The sequence below is a fragment of the Dermacentor variabilis genome, chromosome 1, assembly GCF_050947875.1.
Source record: "Dermacentor variabilis isolate Ectoservices chromosome 1, ASM5094787v1, whole genome shotgun sequence".
Taxonomy (NCBI): Eukaryota; Metazoa; Arthropoda; class Arachnida; order Ixodida; family Ixodidae; genus Dermacentor; species Dermacentor variabilis.
In genome coordinates this window covers 145,415,878-145,436,712 of record NC_134568.1, presented here as the reverse complement: position 1 = coordinate 145,436,712, position 20,835 = coordinate 145,415,878, and the positions used below count along the sequence as shown (strand labels likewise).

General features: G+C 43.7%; 1 protein-coding gene across 1 annotated transcript in view; it reads right to left on the bottom strand.

The window, feature by feature from the left end:
* The window catches only part of LOC142585987 (ATP-binding cassette sub-family A member 2-like), a 275,223-nt gene that overhangs the window by 154,544 nt on the left and 99,844 nt on the right, over window positions 1-20,835 (bottom strand). Inside the window, exons 19-22 of the mRNA XM_075697164.1 lie at window positions 14,872-15,022; window positions 10,237-10,441; window positions 9,350-9,532; window positions 8,962-9,032 (exon numbers count right to left, since the gene is read on the bottom strand). Coding sequence (XP_075553279.1) covers window positions 8,962-9,032; window positions 9,350-9,532; window positions 10,237-10,441; window positions 14,872-15,022 — 610 coding nt within the window. The remainder of the gene's footprint in view (window positions 1-8,961; window positions 9,033-9,349; window positions 9,533-10,236; window positions 10,442-14,871; window positions 15,023-20,835) is intronic.

Here is a 20,835-nt window from a genome sequence, read left to right as displayed (position 1 = left end):
ACTTAACGTAGGTCAAGGAAAATGTACGTCAAGTATGAACAATGGTCTACATAACAATGCCATCCTTGTTTGCTATGAATCATGGCATAAAATGGTAAAACTTGTCATGGCTAGACGCAAGAGGGCACTTCTAAACAATTAAAAAAAAACCTATTTACCTAAGCTGGTGTCCGGTGATAAGTGTTGCATAAAATCAGAGGCTTGCAGTGATCTGCCAGTACATCGATAAAATGCTTACAAGCTCGACAATCACCACAAAAATGAGAGCCGAATATGAAGCTGCTAATCCTTTATATTGACAATTCATCGCAGCTGCAGTTAGAGGTCAGGTGGTGCAGAAAGTACTGCAAGCCATGTGTTTTGCATTTCATTTTGGCGTGATAGTACACGACACTCAACCAAAGGGCAGCGTGCCATATGCACCAAGTGTGGCAGTTGACGGTAGCATCCAGTGGCAAAGTGACAGTGGTAGAGTGCTGGAGTAGAGTACAGGGACAGGGTGCTGTAGTGGCCGCTAACTCAGCAGTGTGGTTGGCATGTTGGCAGTTACCCAACAGCACATGGATGTTTCGAACTGCTCTATCAGGCAAGTTGCCAGCAACATCGTGGGCTGCCATATTTCAGTTTAATTGGTGCAAAATGATCATTGAATCTTTATTTAAAACTATAATGTGTCATATGAATTTCTAGGAAATATTCAATTGTTAAAACAAAATTTTAAGTGCATGGTTTTCTATGGACATTTTATTTAGTTATTCATTATTGTAGGAGGAAACAATATGAATAAGGTACAAAAATATGTACAGTTCGGTGAAGTATATGAACAATATTGTTTGACAAAACATAGGTGATCAGTTATCAGCTTTCGCATAGGAAGGAATTACAATAGTTTCATAACATAACATTGTTATGTAATACCCCTACTACGGTGTCCTTAAGGAAATAAAATGAAATGAAATTAGTTCATCATGCTACATTTTATTTTAAGGAAATTCAAACAGGCAGTGCGCGAAGTTAAAGGGCCCCTCACCAGGTCTGGCCTTCTTGAGCTGACAAGCGCCGTCCATACAATGTGCACTAATGATCGTGTCTGCTAAGTATTACACGGCTATGCACTGTGAGAAGAGCGGAAATTTCAAACCGAATGGCGTTTGCGTTTCTCCTCGAGGGTGCCGCACTCCCAGCCAGAGAGTCAACGCATATCGCACAAGTGTGCCTACATAAATGGCAGTGCTGTGACATCACTCATAGTGACTCATGACTTCAAGAATTATTCAAAGCAACATCTGTTATTTGTGTAATCTGTTGCTTGAATAGATGAATTAAAGTTTAGATAAATAACAAAACACACAAAACGAATGTCCACGTGTTTTTGTTTTACTTCACATTGCAGTAAGAGAGATGTACTTCCGTTTCGTCTGCTTGTTCCCATGTCATTAAGTCACGCACACAGACAACGAAACTATGTCATTTCCTACCATGTTCCAGCACACGATCATGCTCTGTGATCCGCTTGTGTCTGCCTCAGTATCGTGTAGCAGTGACTTATATGGCTAGTCAGGCATTCTTGAGCACAGCGCGCAAAATTGTGCACTGCACTGAACGAGACAAACCCAACAGCTCGTGCTCGACACCGTCAACGGAAGTGCGCCGCACAGCAAAAAAGCAAGGAAAAAAATATGAAGGCGGGACCCGTGACATATGTGTCACACGATCCTCAAGGTCCGGTACAGGAGAATGCAGGGAAGGAATTTTGCTAGTGGAGGCTAGACGGGGCAAGTGGAGTGTCTCGCTTGGCAGTGGAGCTCGCCTCCTGAAATCATGGGTTCATGGCACTGAAATGTTTCTATCTCGGCTATTAAAGAGCCGATATGAAAAATTCTTGCAGTAGAACGCTCCCTAGAAAGCACATAACTTCCAGCGTATAACTGAAATTTTGCTATGTGGCCTGGTGAGGGGCCCTTTAAGGAAACCTAATACATTTTACATGTCAGGACAATACTTGATTATGTCTGTACAATATGGGATCCTTATCAAGATTGTCTCATTAATAGACTGGAAAAAATCAGAACCAAGTAGTAAGGATTGTTTGTAACAATTACAGAGTGTACACTAGTGTTTCAGAAATGAAGGCCACTTGAGGATGGGGTTTGCTGTGTGTGTGCAGGCAGAAACTAAGGCTCAAACTAATGCACCGAATATATCACAATCAGACAGGTATCAATCCCAATCACTATGTTCTGGAAGCAGATTACATGTCCACTCGCTATGATACCAAAAAAATTGTAGCCTATAACTGCAGAACGAACACTTTTTACTACTCTTCTTCCCCCAAATGAATGAGAGAATGGAGCAGTTTATCTAATGATTTGGTCAATGTATCTAATAATGAATTCTTTTCTATGCTATGATATCGCTCCTGAATAACAACTTTGTCCTTAATTTCTTGCATACTAACTGTTTGTTTACCTTATCTATATGTTTTTCTTTAAATAACATTGCAATGTTTATTACGTACATAAGTATATCTGCACAAAATGCCTTTCTGTTCTTACCGGTTACATTTTGTTCCCCCCTACGTAATGCCTCTATGGCAATGTAGGTATGCTGTAAATAAATAAAGTATTTCATTACATGGAGGTTTAACTATACTCTCTGTCTGTACAACATGCTGATTCCACCGCTCTTGTAATCTGCTTCATGTACTTTGCTTCTAATGACTTGCATGGACCTACTTCCATCAGGAGCAGTACAGCAAAAGACAGCTTTACAGAACCAACTTCAGGTATTTTGCCAAATACATCCTATACAATAGACATCTATTAGATTCCAGTTAATTCAATCTTTTGCTTAAATTAATACAGTCCCAATGTAAGGTCCTAGCTGGCAGTAATGAATTACTGTGGGCCCACCACCTTATGTTATATTTATCCAGAAAATACCCCAGAACGGATAATTTAACCTTGGATGATGTGTGCACCTGCACAGCTGTTGACAGCCAAAAAAGTTGCACTGGCATGCGATCACCAAGGCACGTGATGCTAGGAATACAATAGCAGGGCAAACCATAATTGCCCAGCGTGTGAACAGGAGGAAGAAAAGGGAGGCAAGCGTAGTGACTAGAGTACTTCTCCGCAAGACACCGAATACTGCAGCAGCCAAAAAGTCGCATCGGATGATTCGATGGAATTTTGAAGACTGTCCCCAGACAGCCAGACCTCACAAAACAAACAAAAACAAAAGTAATTTGGCACATGGCGTCCAAAACACAACAGGCAAAAGAGGGAAACACCACAGCCTAGCCGGGTGTTGGATGACCGTGGATCCAAGAACAGCAGTTGGAGGAGAGAGGCGTTCAACTTCGGATTGGGCGTGCGCAAAGCGGCCTGCAGGTATGAAGATGGCCACAACTTTACGAGAGGCCAAGTGCCGTCATTGCCAACTTTGCCGGTCGCTGCCGCTGATGTTTAGGAGCTATCAAGCCGTCTGCCTACACCACAGCAACGAACTCCACTAATGAACTGACATTGCCACATCACGTCGGATGGCGGACGTGTAACCTGTGAGCCCTCTGCTAAAATCTCATTGTTTCTTCATGCACCACACCCTGCCAAGTCACATTAGATGTATGATTCTTTTCTGTTAACTATTTGTTTTGCTTTTTGTCATATTTCTTGCCTGCACTTTGATTACAGATTCCCAATATAAGTTTTGATTGTGTATTTGCATGTAGCATTTTGTGTCTATCCTCTTCGTGTAGCACACCTGCCGGCGTGACACTAAAAATCCTTACAGCAAGCAATTCATGCCTGCAGCCTGCAAGTAGCACAACTAAAGTACACCCAGTGGTGCCACTAGGCTTCCCAGCACCCAGAGAGGCTGCTTGGCATGCCATCCACCTTCCTCTTTCTCTTGCCACTGCCTCCCATTTCTTAAAATGCTCATATTGTAGGATGAATGTGAAATAATCTAAAAGGGCAACACTCCTATTTTTGCCTGTAATTCGGTATTTATTTCTGCTTGTAATTTGGCATTTATTTTAATGTTTTATACACTGCAGGCAATTGATTTCGCTGTTTTCTTTGTGACAATAATGCTGTATTTAGCTTCTGCTGCATTTTCAGGCACTAAATGCAGCATTGATTAAAAAAAAAAATTATGGGGTTTTACGTGCCAAAACCACTTTCTGATTATGAGGCACGCCGTAGTGGGGGACTCCGGGAATTTCTGCCATCTGGGGTTCTTTAACTTGCACCTAAATCTAAGTACACGGGTGTTTTCGCATTTCGCCCCCATCACAGCACTGATTAGCACTCTTGCATGAACAGCTTGCTTCGTATATTCGGATAGGAGTTAATTGGGAACCCGCGCTTTAATGCCTGTCCCATAATTTCCAGGATTTATTGTGCTTATTAAATAAAACAACTGATAAATTATATTCAGTTGTCGATCACACAGACACTGCCTAATTACAATAAAAATTTTTCTTTATACATGAGCATACATTACATAGCCCACCATTCATACCTTTGGGAACGAAATAATCATTTTCCAGAGTTTTAGTAACGAACACAACCTTCGAGCTTTCTTGCTGTAGTGACTGAGGTACGTCCCCACAAGACATTGAATACTGCCCTGCAGAGCAGCAGCCAGACAGTGGCACCGGATGACCCGACAAAATTCTGAAGACCATCCCCAGACAGTCAAACCTCAAAAATTATGTGGATCTAACAGACTGTTGGAACCTATGTAAGTGAAGCTTTCTATGCGGTTCGCTTTGATTGACAATAATTAGCAGTGATGTTAACGGCAAATGTTTAATTTCTTCAGCATTTAGTCCAATACAAGAGTGGCGAATTGATGCTAAATGTTACCTTGCACACACCACTGCTGTTTGCCTGCGAAGTACACAGAACACATAGGCAGAAGTGTTTGCTTGAGGCATTGTTGTGCGCTGTTGTTCATAATCTCTGAAAAAGTTGAGCATTATCATTGCCTCACATGGCACATCGCATCATGGCAGTCACTTCTGCCACGATGAAATTAAACTTTAATTGAATTATGGGGCTGTAAATGCCAGAATTATGATCGGATTACAGTCGAGCCCCCTAATAACGAACCTGAGCATCACGTGACGTCGGTTCGTTATATTCCGAAGTTCATAGTAAGTAGACCACAGCTTAAATAAAAGCGGCCAGTCAAAACACAAAATTTATTTCTTTGCAAAGAAGTACATGATACTCGTCTGTTTCTGCAGTGTAGATCCGGTGAGGGCGGTCTCCAGTTTATTTAAAGCAGAAGTGTGCTCTTCGTCGAGGCCCTTGGCATAGACAAGTTGCCTGAGGCCCTCTATGTAGCCCATTGCTACAGGTGCGCTTATGGGTGCTGGCTCCGAAGTTTCATCATCATCCAATTCCTCCGCACCACTCTCTGCCCGCACTTCACAAATGATGCCCTTGTTCTTGCACAGTTCTGCAACATCACTGTCTTCATCAGCAGAAATAAAGTCATCCCAACCAATGTCATGGCCCCCCCCGTCAGAGTCAACGACACGCTGCCATAAATCGCCCCCGGACTGATCATCTTCGGAAGCATCAGGCTCGGCATCAGGCTCGGTCGGCATCAGGCTCAGCATCAGGTACTGTGTCGACAAAACCGGCCTTGCGGAAACAGTTCCACACTGAAGTAGCCGTCACCTCTACCCAGGCCACTTTCACCATCTCAACAGCTGAATACAGTGAAACTCGAAGCGGCACGTTGACGACTGAGCGGTTAACAGCGATGAGCGGTGGCACTTTCAAAATAGTATTGGGCAGCAGGAAGAGTAGAGTAACTGCCGTCAGAGAAGTTCGCACGTGGTGCGCTGAGCAGTTGTTGATCATGAGCAGCACGCGCCTGCCTCGCCTCTGCATGTCGCGGTCAAACTCGCCTAGCCACTCTGCGAATAAATGGCACGTCATCCACACCTTAGTATTGTGCCTGTAGCGCATGGTTACACAGCTGCAAAAGCAATGTGGCTCCTTTGATTTTCCTACTAGCAATGCGGCTTCTTTGATTTTCCGATTATAAAGGGCACACGCCAGTCGCTGCCAGCCATATTAGCACACAGAAGTACTGCAGCGCGCACATTACTGTGCTTGTCACCAGTATTGCGCTGCAGTACTTCTGTGCACTATCTGCGTTATCTGATAAAATAATGCAGTTTTGTCTGTGTTGTCCTCCTTGTTGTCCTGCTACACATAGCTTGCAATAATGACTCCGTTTCTTACAAGCCATGTGGCAACGTCTTGGTCACTTACCAAAGCTGTTTCGCTGACAATCGATTTAAAAACAATCCCATGCCGCACTCTGAATCGATGTAGCGAGCCATGGCCTGGGCAGAAGTCAGGAAAATCTAGCAGGAACGTAAAGTTTTTGGCTTTGCCCAGCATCATTGGTCCACTTATCATCATGCTGCAAGCCCGTCCATCGACAAACCACTTAAAGCATGTCCTCTATGTCCATATGGGTGGCCTTCCGCAGGTGCTTTGTGTTCATTGAGTTGGCGTAAGAGCCAGTGATCTTTTCCTTAATCTTTAGAATCGTCAAGATGGTCGATTTTGCCACGTTGTACTTCTTCACCAACTCACAGTTTTTAGCACCTTGAGACAGTTCCGTCAAAATGGCTCGCTTCTTTGCCATGTCCAGCACTTTTTGTTTCATGACCGCTGAAGGCACGGCATTCTCATTCACGATCCTGACTACAACTCAGGCACGACCAGAACGCCACACGGAAGTGAGGAAGCACGGAGACTAGTGTCGAGATGCATGCTTTGCGGTAACCATAGAGTTTCTAAATAAATAGTAATATGAAACTCTATGGAGGTAACGGCGAGAAAACGAAACTTCTGAACTTTAGCCGGCATCGTACTGCGCCCATTGAGAAAGCGAGGGAGTTGCAAGGAAGAGTGAGGAGAGGGGAGCGGAGTTGCGAGGATGGGCGGTAGGGTGATCTTGGAAGCCACACGCTGACACTCATGGGCAGCGCGTGACGGCAGGAAGAGGGTAGCGGGGCACAAAACGGGTAGTTCACCTACGAGAGGGCTTGGGAAAACAGACCGCACACAAAGGGGTCAGAGGTCGTCTTTGTCTTGCATCGTGGTGCCGGGTTTATGCCGTCTGTTCACTGTAACCAATTGGCAGGGCTCGAAGACATTTGTTATATGTGCGATTTTACACCATCGAAATAATGTATATTTTGGCGGTCACACGGGTCACGTTCGTTTTAAGCGAAAGTTCGTCTTAAGCGGGGCCGTTATATGTGGGCTGGACCGTATGAGGCACGCCATAGTGGTGGACTCTGGATTAATTTTGACACTTTGGCATTCTTTGCCGCACACCTAAATCTATGTGCACTAGTGTTTTTGTATTTCACTCCCGTTGAAATACAGCTGCCATGGTCGGGATTGAACACACGACGCCGAGCAATGCCATAGCCGCCAAGCTACCGCGGCGGGCACAAAAGTGCCCGCCGCGATCAATGATTAATGTGCGACCACTTCCATAGTGTTGCCTAGACTCTACGATGCTTTAATGCGGTTTTGCGTCTGCACACCTGCGTCAGTTGTCTGCTTGACAAATTTTCATGGTGTTTGTTTTTCAGAATTAGCAGAATTATACCATACCATACTTTCAGTATGCCCACAACCGCTGTTGTGTCTATGGTGGTAGTGTTTTCTTGACTTCTATTGTCCTTTTTTTCCCTCTCCCATCCTCTCCCCCATATGGGAACTGCAAGAGCGGCAAGGCTGTTATTCACTCGTTTTGCAACTGCGTTGGCTCTACCTATTCACTGCCTGCTCTCCCCCTCCCTTCTACCATTCTATTTACCTCCCTTGGGACCTGCACATTAGCAGAAAGGCAAGCACTGCAGTTACTGTAATGCTTTTGAGGGTGGTCATGGATAATTACAGCTGTCAAAAGGCTAATGTGGTGACACCGAGGGAGCTCCAGAGGGCATTGCGCACACGGGGGTGATAGAAAGGTCCAAATTAGTTTCTCACATTGACTTTCCTCTCTGCCACGCTCCTTCTATGTATATATATGCTCCGAACCATCCCCCGACATGGCGTGCAAGACAACAGCAACAGCAGCAAAAAAGTCGAAGGAAGAGGCAAAGAACTTCGCTTTAAAAACATACTAAAACAAAGGAGCTTCGGCACAGGTTGTCTTGCAGAGCAATATGCGAAAGAAAGAAACACCGCACCCTGGCCAGGTGTGTAATGACTGCAGGTCCGAGAATGGCAGTTGGAGAAGAGACACGTTTGACTTCGGATTGAACGGGTGCTACTAGGCCAACAAGAACGAATCTGGCCAGCAACATTGCGTGAGGCCAGGCACAGTCATCATCAGTCACTGCCACTGATAATTGCGATCAACCAAGCCTCTATATCCACAAGAACCACAACGCGTAACTCTACTAGTGAGCCATCATCACACCACGTCGGATGAAGGATGCTTAAGCTGTGAGCCCAAACAGCACCTCAATCAGTACTGATTGAGACACTGATTGAGGATTCTAAGGTACTACTTGACAGCTGTGTCTGACAAAGCAAAAGTTAGACTCGAAGCACCAGAAACGGTCTCGCATGAGACAGATGTTTATACATACTTTGAAGCATTGTATGGCCTGCTTTATCAAGCGTTTTCATTGTTTATACCACAGGGTCAATGATTATCTCAAGCTACACAGAGATGGAACGTTAGGCCATTTTTTTCCTCCTTTCCTTTTAATTCAATCTGCCGTATGATTCAACCAATTCCACTGCTCGTGTAAAGCTTGATTTAACAGAAGTTGACTGCAGCAGATATCCGGTGCACATAACAGAAGTTGCCAATGTATAGTATAGGCAGCATCACTAGTTTTTCTTCATAAAACAACATGTCAGAAACTTAAACTGAAGTACCCAAGTGAAATGTTACCTTCACTAGGTTGTCGATGCACACACCAAGTGGTAGCTCGGATGGGTCTGGCTCAAAAAAGCCACTGTCAGCTGAAACCATAAACATATTTCAGCAGTTTAGGCTGGATAAAAATATCACCACACTGCATAATAACATATCAATAAACATTTCACTTTACACCAGTGTGTGCTAGCACCTTCAGTATATCACATGGCAAAGAAGTTGTTTTAAGCTTACATACAAACCGTGGCTTTAGTAAGAAACATTTGTATGCTTAGCTCAAGGAAAAGCAGCTCCTCTACCATGAAGCCATCTCGCTAGTAGAAGGCATAATGCAAGTGGCCTAAAAACATTGATCAATGTCACAGACTGATTTAGCATGCCCATAACAAATAAGAGACAGTACCTGTACGACCTTCCATTGCACAAGCCTGCTCTTCTTCAGTTACAGACAAGTGGGCCACGTGCTTCCGCAGTAACTTCCGCCAGAAACAGCGCAGAGGCCCATACTCAAGGTCGTGTCTGCCACCACCAAACCAGTAGCTGTGGGTCAGTGGGAAATACCATGGTCTAGGGAGGCCATATGATCCTAAGAAACAATGTGAAGTAGTAATCAGGACTGTGCAATGCATGCATGCAAAAATTTTCCTAACGCACAGGTTGCCGAATGTATGCTACATAATAAAAGATGCTAGCCTTTTTGAGCTGCAATATTTATTTCACAGCCTACGTAAGGATGTGAACACTGGTGCACTGAGCTGGAGAACAACAGGCCCACCAAAACCTACAGATGTCATAAGGAGTACAAAAACACAATTGAGGCCTATGATTATAAAAGCCCCATGAGAAAATGGGAAATGGGCTTTGTTTCCAGTTAGGTCAATTTATACGTATCTTGCAGTGACTTCTTTTTCAGCAAAAAGGCACACACTTCTTTATAGTTAGTCTACACAGACCTCTTCAGTGAACTCTACCCTGCAAGATAATGCAGCTGCAATTTGTAGATAACGGCAGCGACCTTGAGTCTTCAAGGCCAGTAAATGTGATAACCAGCATAGGTATGCATTTCATATGTGGGACAAATTTTATAGCAGCCTGCAATACTTAAACACAACTTATCAATCAATCAATCAATCAATCAATCAATCAATCAATCAATCAATCAATCAATCAATCAATCAATCAATCAATCAACTTTCCTTTGCTTACACTTGTGTTTTCTTTATTGGTTGGTAAAAAGCAAAGCCTCTTATCTATTTTTTATCAGTTGATAGAAAAAGCAAAGCTTCTTACCTGGGTGCACATTCTCAATGTACCAGACGAGCAGAGAATAGATGAAGGCATCAATTAGCATCATAAAAGCAACATGGGCCAGACTAAATGTATCATCTTCAAGGGGTGAAATGCCTACGTTGGCCCACTGCACTCCAACTCCAACTTCCTCATAGAAGGCGAAATATTTGGCACCCAAGCCAAATGCAGTTGTAGAAAGCAGAGACTGCAAAATAGAGAGAAGGAGTCACCTCTGCAGAGTGCATCACAAAAAGTAAATTTATTTTTGCAAGATTAGATGCACTTAAGTGACAAACAATATCCTACTGGTAGACCACTACATGCAGAAGAGTAAACATGCAATTTCAATAGTTAACTAATTAGGTAGACAATTTATGGATAGTTTCTTGGGTCAGCCTAATTTTATTTGACTGGCATATGCAGGCATAAAATAGTGAAAGCTTAGCATGTTCGATTTGCCCAGCAAATGAGGTGAAGGCAGGAATAACTACTTTTGAAAGGCTAGATGTCAAGACAACAAGATAATTTTCCCTTTCATGAACCTTCTTCCATAGAATTTATCTGCCATATTCTGCGTCCCTGTGCTTTGAGTTGTTGATAAATTCAGCCTTTCTCTGCGATCTGCTGGCCTTCTGGTAAGCTTAGATGATAAAGCCACAATCTGAGAACCCCTGGGCGACCAGTGATACCATCTCGACCGGGTGAGGTGGGTCTTCACCGAAAGAATCGGGAAACAATGACGAAGCCGGGCATCAGCATGATGAAAAAAAAAGTTGAAAAGATTGTATTCATTTCAATGGTACATGGTTGTGACTCTCATTCGAGTCTCAAGCGGTTCTGATTAACACAGGGGCGAGGACGGCCTTAATTACCCCTTGCGGTCTTGTGGCCGTTGATATCTTCTTGGGGAGCCTGTATAAGCATTAGTGCTTTCGTCAGGTTCTATTGTCGATGGCCTCCTGCCGTTCGGTTTGTCTTCTCTTCGTCCATCCCTTTGTGTCAGCTCGGGGAATAAAAAAGGGTGACACTGTTTCCGAGAAGAGGGCAATTATGTCGACATGAGGACCCCCGCTTGAACGCTTCTCACACTTGACAAGTCGATGTCCAGGCTTACTGCAACAGTCTTTTCTGGGACGAGGCAAATAATCTTGTCATGGGAACGTACGCCTGAATGTCTCTCACACTTGACAGGTCGATCATAACACCAGGGGTTCGATCCCTAGACTAGGACAAAATTTTCTTCAGCTGCAAAGCTTTCTTTCTGAGAAACCTGTATGGGTTTCCTTTATCGCTTCATTCTACAGTCAGGCGGATGACAATTTTCCCTTTCTTCAACACAACCTGTGCAAATGGCTTAATGTTTTACAAGTGTACAAAGTACAGCCCATGGAGGCTCAGATACTAGTTTAAGGTGCACGACTAGGTCAGCTTCCTTTCCGAGAGAAGCTGACCAAGCATGTTTGAGTGCAAGAAAGGTACTGAATTTTCCCCTCCCACTACTTTCAAAAGCATGAGGGAATGAAGAAAGGAACCATAAGAAGTCAGAACAAATGTTTTCTGCATAATTAGTGATGTATGCTTGTTCTTCACATGTATGGAGTGATGGCTTCCCTGCATAGCATAGATATTATCTAGGCTAACATCAATCTCTGCAAAGCTGTAGAATTAGGTTGCCTTTCTGCACCTCACCCCCAGCTCGCACAAACTGATAGACATTTACCAAACTCCTTCCTGGAGTCGAGCCCCATGTATGAGCATTTGTCACTGCGATGCGCCCTGGTTGTCCCCATGATTGCCCTCTGGGTACCCTCTCACCACTGTGCACAAAACTGTGGCACACTTATTTGCCCCAGCAGATGCTCCCCAGGCCTATTATTACACGTGGGAAACATGCTCCCATGATTTGAGCTCGGTGAACAACTACTTAGACAGCCTAGCGCAGTTGCCGCGCATGTGTGATTGGTCTTGACAGCCTTTGCCCATAAGCAATGATGATCATACCGTAGCCTATTTTGAGTTACTAAACCCACATTTGTTGGCAATCCGACTCGCGAATCTTCCCTGCACCATGTTGGAGAGTCGTCGAAACTAGCCATCACATCCTTCGCACACTGTAGAGTGGAGGATCAGTGTTCTGACTTCTACAGGCTGGCTGGGTGAACCTCATGCAAGCCCAGCTTCACAAAATCTACATAAGTTTCTTAGCGTGGTCTAACTTACAAAAGTTGTAAACCATAGCAAGAGACATTTTGTAGGTTTTAGATTTTCACTATCAGTATTTTTCAGTAAAATGACAATTTTTTCTGTTCATGCTTTTTCGGGTGCTTTCTTTTAAGGGCACAAAGTAAACTTTATACAAGCCATGGAAAACATGGCGAAGGCGGGAGATGGAAATTCAAGACAATGAGCAAAACGAGAAAAAGGTAAAAGCGGGAGCCAACGTTTCAACAAGTGTACTTGCCTTTTTCAAGGCAAGTCCACTTGTCAGAACATTGGCTCCCGCTTTTACCTTGTTCTCGTTTTGCTCATCGCCTATGCAAGCCATGTATTTTAGGCATGTTTAGGTGTTTTCTCAGGAACTCCAACAGGTAGCACTATAATTTTGGTATCAATTTATTCGGCATTTTCTTTTTACTAGACTGTACCAGAATTATTATTCTAGAGCTGCAAATACTTATTTTAAACTTTTTCTCTGAAACCCCCCAAGATATAGCTTTCCTTTGACTATAAATGCCCTTCTAGCACAAAAGATATTCGTTGGCCTCAGTGATTCCGGTATAGTAGCTGCTAATGTGTGTGTGTGTGCGTGTATATGTGTGTGTGTGTGTGTGTGTGTGTGTGTGTGTGTGTGTGTGTGTGTGTGTGTGTGTGTGTGTGTGTGTGTGTGTGTGTGTGTGTGTGTGTGTGTGTGTGTGTGTGTGTGTGTGTGTGTGTATGTGTATATATATATATATATATATAGATATATATATATATATGTGTGTGTGTGTGTGTGTGTGTGTGTGTATATATATACATGGCTGAGAAAAAAATTTGCCCTTTATCGTTTAATACGTCTGAGATAATGGTGCTATGTAATAAAAAAAATGTATTTCGAGATATTTAGCTATAAAGCACGAAAACATTGTTACAATTTCCCGCTTCAAATTTCATCCAATGAAGCATTCATTCAATAACCACCAGCCAAGTAGTCATTCCCAAATTAAGTTTTCCTCTTAGCCTGGAATCTCGCTCATCTGGTCCCCTTTGTCATCTGCCTGTGGTTTCCTATCAGCAAAGTACATTTACTTTGAACGTGAGCAAATGTGCACCTTCAAGCCTCCAAAGCATGCATTCGGGCAATACTGCCACATTGGAAAGTTAAAGCAGCGTTTAATGCGGCACTTTTCAGTGTCTGCAGTCCAACAAAGACATTTTTTGGGTGCTTGCTCCCAGACAACACGGATGAACAACTTGTTGGGGTTCTCAGTTAGCCCATGTAGGCATCTTTAGGAGGTCTGGTTGAGCCAGCTGCACGTAAACATGCTTTATGGCCTGAAGAACAGTGCCAGTTAAATAATTAGTGTGTTGGCAGTGCTCGTTATGCAAATGGGATTTGTTGAAGGCACATAAAGTTGTCATTGTATTTTTCTTCTTCTTTGCATGGTATGGATATGGTGCCTTCATCATGAAACCCATGCTTTGCAAAACTGATTTGTGGCCTTGGTATTTCATAAATGGTAACATTCACCCCACAAAGTCGGTATAGAAATTTCATAAACCCCTGAGAAATGCTTCGAACCACTGGAGACGACGTACAGCAGGCACATGGTAAAACAGACTCTGAATTCATTTAAAAAGCCTACCGCAATCCTTTGAATCTTGCCAGAGGATTAGTGAAGAATCCGCGAAGCTTAGAGAAAGGTACCATTTTGGTTTCGGCATTGTTTTTTGGCAGTGGAAACTTGACTGACTACAAAATTTAACAAAAAGGGGTTGTGGCAGCTGCCCACTTGGTTCAGAAAATAAGTTACTTTACACACTAATACATTGCACAGAAGCTCTTGAGGCATCAAATAATATTGGTAAAAGAACATGCAAGTCAAACAGCAACAAAACAAGAAATCACATTTTAAAAAAAATTTGCCATGTCCTGCACCCTTCAGTTCACAATAAAATTTTCATAAATATTATGAGTGATCTCTGTGGCTTTTCTTCCATCTAACACATCAAATATTAAGATATAATTTGATGTATCACAGTATATGACAGCACTAATATTTCTTGCTATAAAACCATATAACAAAGCACTCTAACGGAAGATATTCTTATGGTAAGGAGAGAGTTAGTGTTGCTTCTGGTGAGGTTGCTAGTGGTGCGAGTCCTTGTGTACCTTGTGATGTAAAATTTAACTGGCATATATTTTTTTTCCATCCAGAAAAAGAAAAATCTGGTTTTATTCAGTTAATGTGAACCTGTCTAGAATAAAGTTCAATTTCTTTCAATACACTTACAGTGCGTCATTGGAGTAGGGGGCACTGTCACATTTACACAGCAATGCGTACAGCAAAAGACATTTGCAGTTCCTTGCAATTTGTAAAAAAAGGTATTTGACTATGCATACATTTTAGAAAAATGAATGGTCATCAGACTCACAGCAAGGCTTTTCAACCAAGCAGGTATATTGTTGTGAGCAGCTTCTTCCCTAACGGCTATGTACATGTAGGGCACATAAGTAAGAAAATAGATGATGCCTGCACAGGCTGCTGCAAGCTTGGCCTTGGAGTATAAGACGCTTACCAGAAACCTACAAAGAAAGAAAACCAACTTTAGGGCACTTCAATTTTTATTCAGTTATTAAGCATAAAAAATTATATGAAAACTTGAAATAGATATTAGTATTTATAAGCACATCATTAAATACACTGTAATACCGAAGACCCAATGCAAAACCTTTGTACCTCGAAAAACAATTTTGTGAATCACAATGTGTAGTGAATAAGAAGAGAAGCAGCAACATGTCAAATGCATGTTCTCTGAAGTAAATCAGTTGTCAAAATTACACGCACTGCAGGTTACAAGACCAAAATTACAGTAGCATGTTCAATCCATGAAAATCAATATTTTTTAGCAGTGCCCCCCTCCATATGTTAAGGAAGGGCTCAGCCCCTTCTTGGCAAGTCAACTGTAGCCCTACAGCACCCATTTGACGAGTGCTGTAGGTGGTTTTATTGCCAGTAGTGCCTTGTGCGGGGCAATTCTAACTCTCCAATTTTTTTTTTTTATTAATGATTTTTCACAGTTTATTGGTTGATGCGGCATGAGCAAAAAGGGAAAGCAGGAGAAGGTGGCAGCTTGATGCATGCATGCACGCCATCTTCCCATTCACCAAGTGTTGTACGCAACAAGGGGGAGGGGTGAGCATTCATAAGAGAGCGGGGGGTGGGGGGGGGGGGGTGAGTTGAGTCCCCAACTCTGACAGAGCTGCTACTGCATGTGGAGCGTTTAAGCATGGCTGTGCCCATCTTAGAGTGAATTTGCGGCGGGGTGCAATTGCTAGGGAACAGAGATCTCTTGTGGCTTCATTTGCACTTTGTTCTAGCAAGCCTAGCGTGGAAAGTCGCATAACCTCAAGCTTGAGAGACATGTTAAAGCTAGAGGCAGCATGCAGCGTTCATTCAACGCGGCTGCCACTCTTCATCACGCCATTGTTCCGACAGTGAGTTTCCACGGTCGTCAAGTAGGATGCCTTAATGTTTGCAAGTGCGTGCGACACCATGCTTGGTAATTTATTTAGTAAAGGAATGTCTATTGGAATTTATATGGCTGATAAAAATACTGACCTTACATCTTACTGATGTTTAGTAATTTGCTACCATATCAATGCTTCGCATTTTGGGCGAAACTGCAATTTTTTTTACCTATGTGCTTTTCGTCCTTTGTGCCGCAATCCTTTGATCCTGTGCTTCTCTTTATACAGGGTGTCCCAGCTAACTTTAGCCAGAGTTTAAAAATATGCGAATGCCACGTAGCTGGACAGAACTAAGGTAATCTTGTTTGCCGTCGCTTGGAGATACTCAAATTATTTTTTTCATTTCTTCTAATTAGATAATTAGTCTTAATGAATTAATCAACTTATCAACTGTTATAATTAGATGAAAAGTGTCAATGATAAAATTGTACAGTGACATGAAAAACTGCCGCTACAGCTTTCTGTTGCTCAATACGTGCTACATAAAAGTGTCTTTCCGACCGTGAAAGAAGCCCGCAAATGCACGCAGAATTGTCGCGCAACTGGCTGCTCGAGTTACTTTATACGTACCTCGAGTACCTCGAGGTACGCATAAGTGCAGTCACGTGGTTTTATTTCATATTTCATGGGCTTTCTTTAAACGCCGGAGAAGATCCCCACGCAGCATGTAGATTTCCACAAAAATTTGATCCGTTGTTTCTGAACCCCACCTACAAAGCAACGAAATGTGCTTGGCCCTAAAGTGAATATTAACATTTTTGCATAATTTATCTTAGTTATTAACTAATATAGCAGAATATAAAAAATACCATAAGGAGTGTCACATGATGACAAACCATATCCTGTTGGTTTCATTCAGCTGCGACTAATCAAGTTTTTAAAATCATTAGTACAAGTTGTAGTTGCCTTCACGAAAGCTTATGCAGCAGTAATTGGAATGGTTGACAGTCCTGCATGTGACCTCTGCGGCTGCAAGGAGAACATTGACCACCTATTGTGCCACAGTCCTCAGTTTGAAGCACAAAAACAATCTATGACCAACACATTCAGGAAACTAGATGATCGTCTTCTAAGTGAAGAGACAATACTACAACACTGTCCCCACTGATCATTGGCTCAGAAGGCAGTTTTGTGCTTTCTGAGAATGTCTGGCTTGTGCAAGCACCTTTGACTCTGTAGTGCTGTGCATGCACGTCTCTGCCCCCACCTCTCTCTTTCCCTCCCTTCTTTCTATTCCCCCTCTCCCTTCCCCCAGTGCAGAGTAGCCAACTGGACTCTTGACTGGTTAACATCCCTCCCTTGGTTTATCCCTCTCTCTCTCGGTATATATATATATATATATATATATATATATATATATATATATATATATATATATATATATATATATATATATATATATATATATATATATATATATATATTGTAGTGGGGAATATACATGTAATGCTGGGCGCACTGCCATCGCTTCGGCACGAGACCCGAGCTCGAGCTGCTGATGCCAAGAACTAGGACTGGTCAAACCGACCTACTTGCGATTTCTCGGACAAGCTTCAATAAATCGCCATTTCATTTGGTGGAGGTGCTGGGTAACCTCGAAAAGTGGTGGAACTCCAAAGCTGGACGCTACCCACTGCTGCGACCATGCCGACAAAACCACCTAAGAAGATACACCATAGCCTCCGGCAGTCATCATTTCTGGTGCGTTGTGCCAGCGTGATCCTGCCACCTTTAGTGGCACCGATGATCATGACGTGGAGGATTGGTTGTCATCGTACGAACGAGTGAGCCAACACAAGTGGAACAATGCCGACAAGTTGCACAACGCAATGTTTTACTTAACTGGTATCACAAACCTCTGGTTCTAAAACCCCGAACATGATTTCACAACATGGAGTGCAGTCAAGACAAGTTTCACAGAAGTGTTCAGGTGCCCTGCTGTGAGCAAGCTTCGCGCTGAGCAGTGCTTACGTGAGCGCGTGCAACATCACGGAGAGACTTTCGCAAGTTACATCAAAGATGTCATTGACCTGTGTAAGTGCGTGAATCTGTCAATGGCAGAACAGGACAAAATAAAACACATTATGAAAGGCATTGATGAGGACACCTTTCAAATGTTATTAGCGAAGGATCTGCTTACCATGGGCCGAAGTTATCAATTTGTGTCAAAGTTTTGACGAGCTACGAAAACAACGCATCCTAGCTCAGCGCCCACCACCCATGGAAGATTCGCTAGCAGCATTGGTTATTGGCGACAACCAGACAACTTTGATAACACAGATAAAAGAATTTGTGTGAGAGGAGGTTGCATGACAGCTCTCCATTTTGCCGACCATGGAGAAGCCTTCTCACTATTTGGCTCCAGCGATCCGACAGATGATTCAAAAGCAAGTGACCAAAGCTATTCCATCTCCGTGTCAGCCGGCTCCCGTGGCCGTACCTCTGACGTATGCTGAAGCTGTTGTATGGGTGTCTCGTCTGATGGGGTTCTCTCCTTCGCCTTCAGCGCCTTGCCCGCCGGTGTCCTCACCTTCACCTCACCAGCCAGTGGCTCCTGTTTTCAGTGCACAGCAGCAGGGTACAAATCCTTGGCGCACTGCTGACAACCGCCCAATATGCTATGCCTGCGGTACGCCGAGACATGTAGCGCGCTTCTGCCACTGGTGCTTCCCGGCCTTCATGGGCACCACGGGAGCCCCTAGCTACGGCTTCCGACCATACCGTATGCCACAACAGCTGCCACTGGAAGTCTACGCTGCTGATGATAGACCCCCTTCGCAGTCACAGCCCTATGGTACTCGTCGCTAGCCTTCCCCTCGTCACCGCTCACTCTCACCCATGCGTCGTAGGCCCAGTGCCAGTATAACCGAGGCAGAAAACTGATTTCCAAAGTTCCTGATGCACAAACTGCATTGTTGTTTGAACATCAAAGTCCTCGCTTTTCCCCTGCTAACGTTATTGAAGTGTCTATTGATGGCATCAAATCTCTTGCGCTCGTCGATACAGGTGCAGCTGTATCTATGATTAGTGAAAGGCTTTATTGTTCATTACAGAAAGTGACAGTTCTGCAGCGGCGGCGTAGAGGTAGAACATCCGCCTCGCGTGCAAGAGGACCGTGGTTCGAATCCTGGTGCCACGCAATTTTCCACCGGATTAAAAAAAAAAAATCCGCGTGTTCATAAAATTGCATAAACAGACCTGGAGGCTGACCTGATCCTGGTGATCAGAACCGGTAACGCACTCCCTCACCAGAGCAGGATTGGCCACCCTGGTGCAGTACTTGGCCACAACCTCCTATATGAACACAACAATCAAACCCTGGCCCTCAGTCCCCAGCAGTTGTGAAGCAACTGACCACGGCGGCGGTCAGACCTGCGACGCAGCAGAGGGTGCTAAGAATCCCTGGTTCTGGACAGGCCGCCATTGGAATCTGAACCTGGCAACGTTTAACGCTAGAACGTTATCTAGTGAGGCGAGTCTAGCAGTGTTATTGGAGGAATTATAGGGCAGTAAATGGGATCTAACAGGGCTCAGTGAAGTTAGGAGGACGAAAGAAGCATATACAGTGCTAAAATGCGGGCACGTCCTGTGCTACTGGGGCTTAGCGGAGAGACGAGAACTAGGAGTCGGATTCCTGATTAATAAGGATATAGCTCGTAACATACAGGAATTCTATAGCATTAATGAGAGGGTGGCAGGTCTCATTGTGAAACTTAACAGGTACAAATTGAAGGTCGTACAGGTCTACGCCCCACATCCAGTCATGATGACGAGCAAGTCGAAAGCTTCTATGAAGACGTGGAATCGGCGATGGGTAAATTCAAAACAAAATACACTATACTGATGGGCGACTTCAATGCCAGGGTAGGCAAGAATCAGGCTGGAGACAAATCAGTGGGGGAATATGGCATAGGCGCTAGGAATATCAGGGGAGAGTTCTTAGTAGAGTTTGCAGAACAGAATAATATGCGGATAATGAATACCTTCTTCCGCAAACGGGATAGCCAAAAGTGGACCTGGAGGAGCCCGAATGGCGAGACTAGAAATGAAATAGACTTTATACTCTGCGCTAACCCAGCCATCATACAAGATGTGGACGTGCTCAGCAAGGTGCGCTGCAGTGACCACAGGATGGTAATTAGCCTAGACTTGAGGAGGGAACGGAAGAAACTGGTACATAAGAAGCCGATCAATGAGTTAGCGGTAAAAGGAACAATAGATGAATTCCAGATCAAGCTACAGAACAGGTATTTGGCCTTAACTCAGGAAGAGGACCTTGGTGTTGAAGATATGAACGACAATCTTATGGGCATCATTAAGGAGTGTGCAATAGAAGTTGGTGGTAACTCCGTTAGACAGCATGCCAGTAAGCTATCGCAGGAGACGAAAGATTTGATCAAGAAACGCCAATGTATAAAAGCCTCTAACCCCACAGCTAGAATAGAACTGGCAGAACTTTCTAAGTTAATCAACAAGCGTAAGACAGCTGACATAAGGAAGTATAATACGGATAGAATTGAACATGCTCTCAGGAACGGAAGAAGCCTAAAAGCAGTGAAAAAGAAACTAGGAATAGGCAAGAATCAGATGTATGCGTTAAGGGACAAAGCCGACAATATCATTACTAATATGAATGAGATAGTTCAAGTGGCCGAGGAGTTCTATAGAGATTTATACAGTACCAGTAGCACCCACGACGATAATGGAAGAGAGAATAGTCAAGAGGAATTTGAAATCCCACAAGTAATGCCAGAAGAAGTAAAGAAAGCATTGGGAGCTATGCAAAGGGGGAAGGCAGCTGGGGAGGATCAGGTAACAGCAGATTTGTTGAAGGATGGTGGGCAGATTACACTAATCCCCAAGAAGGG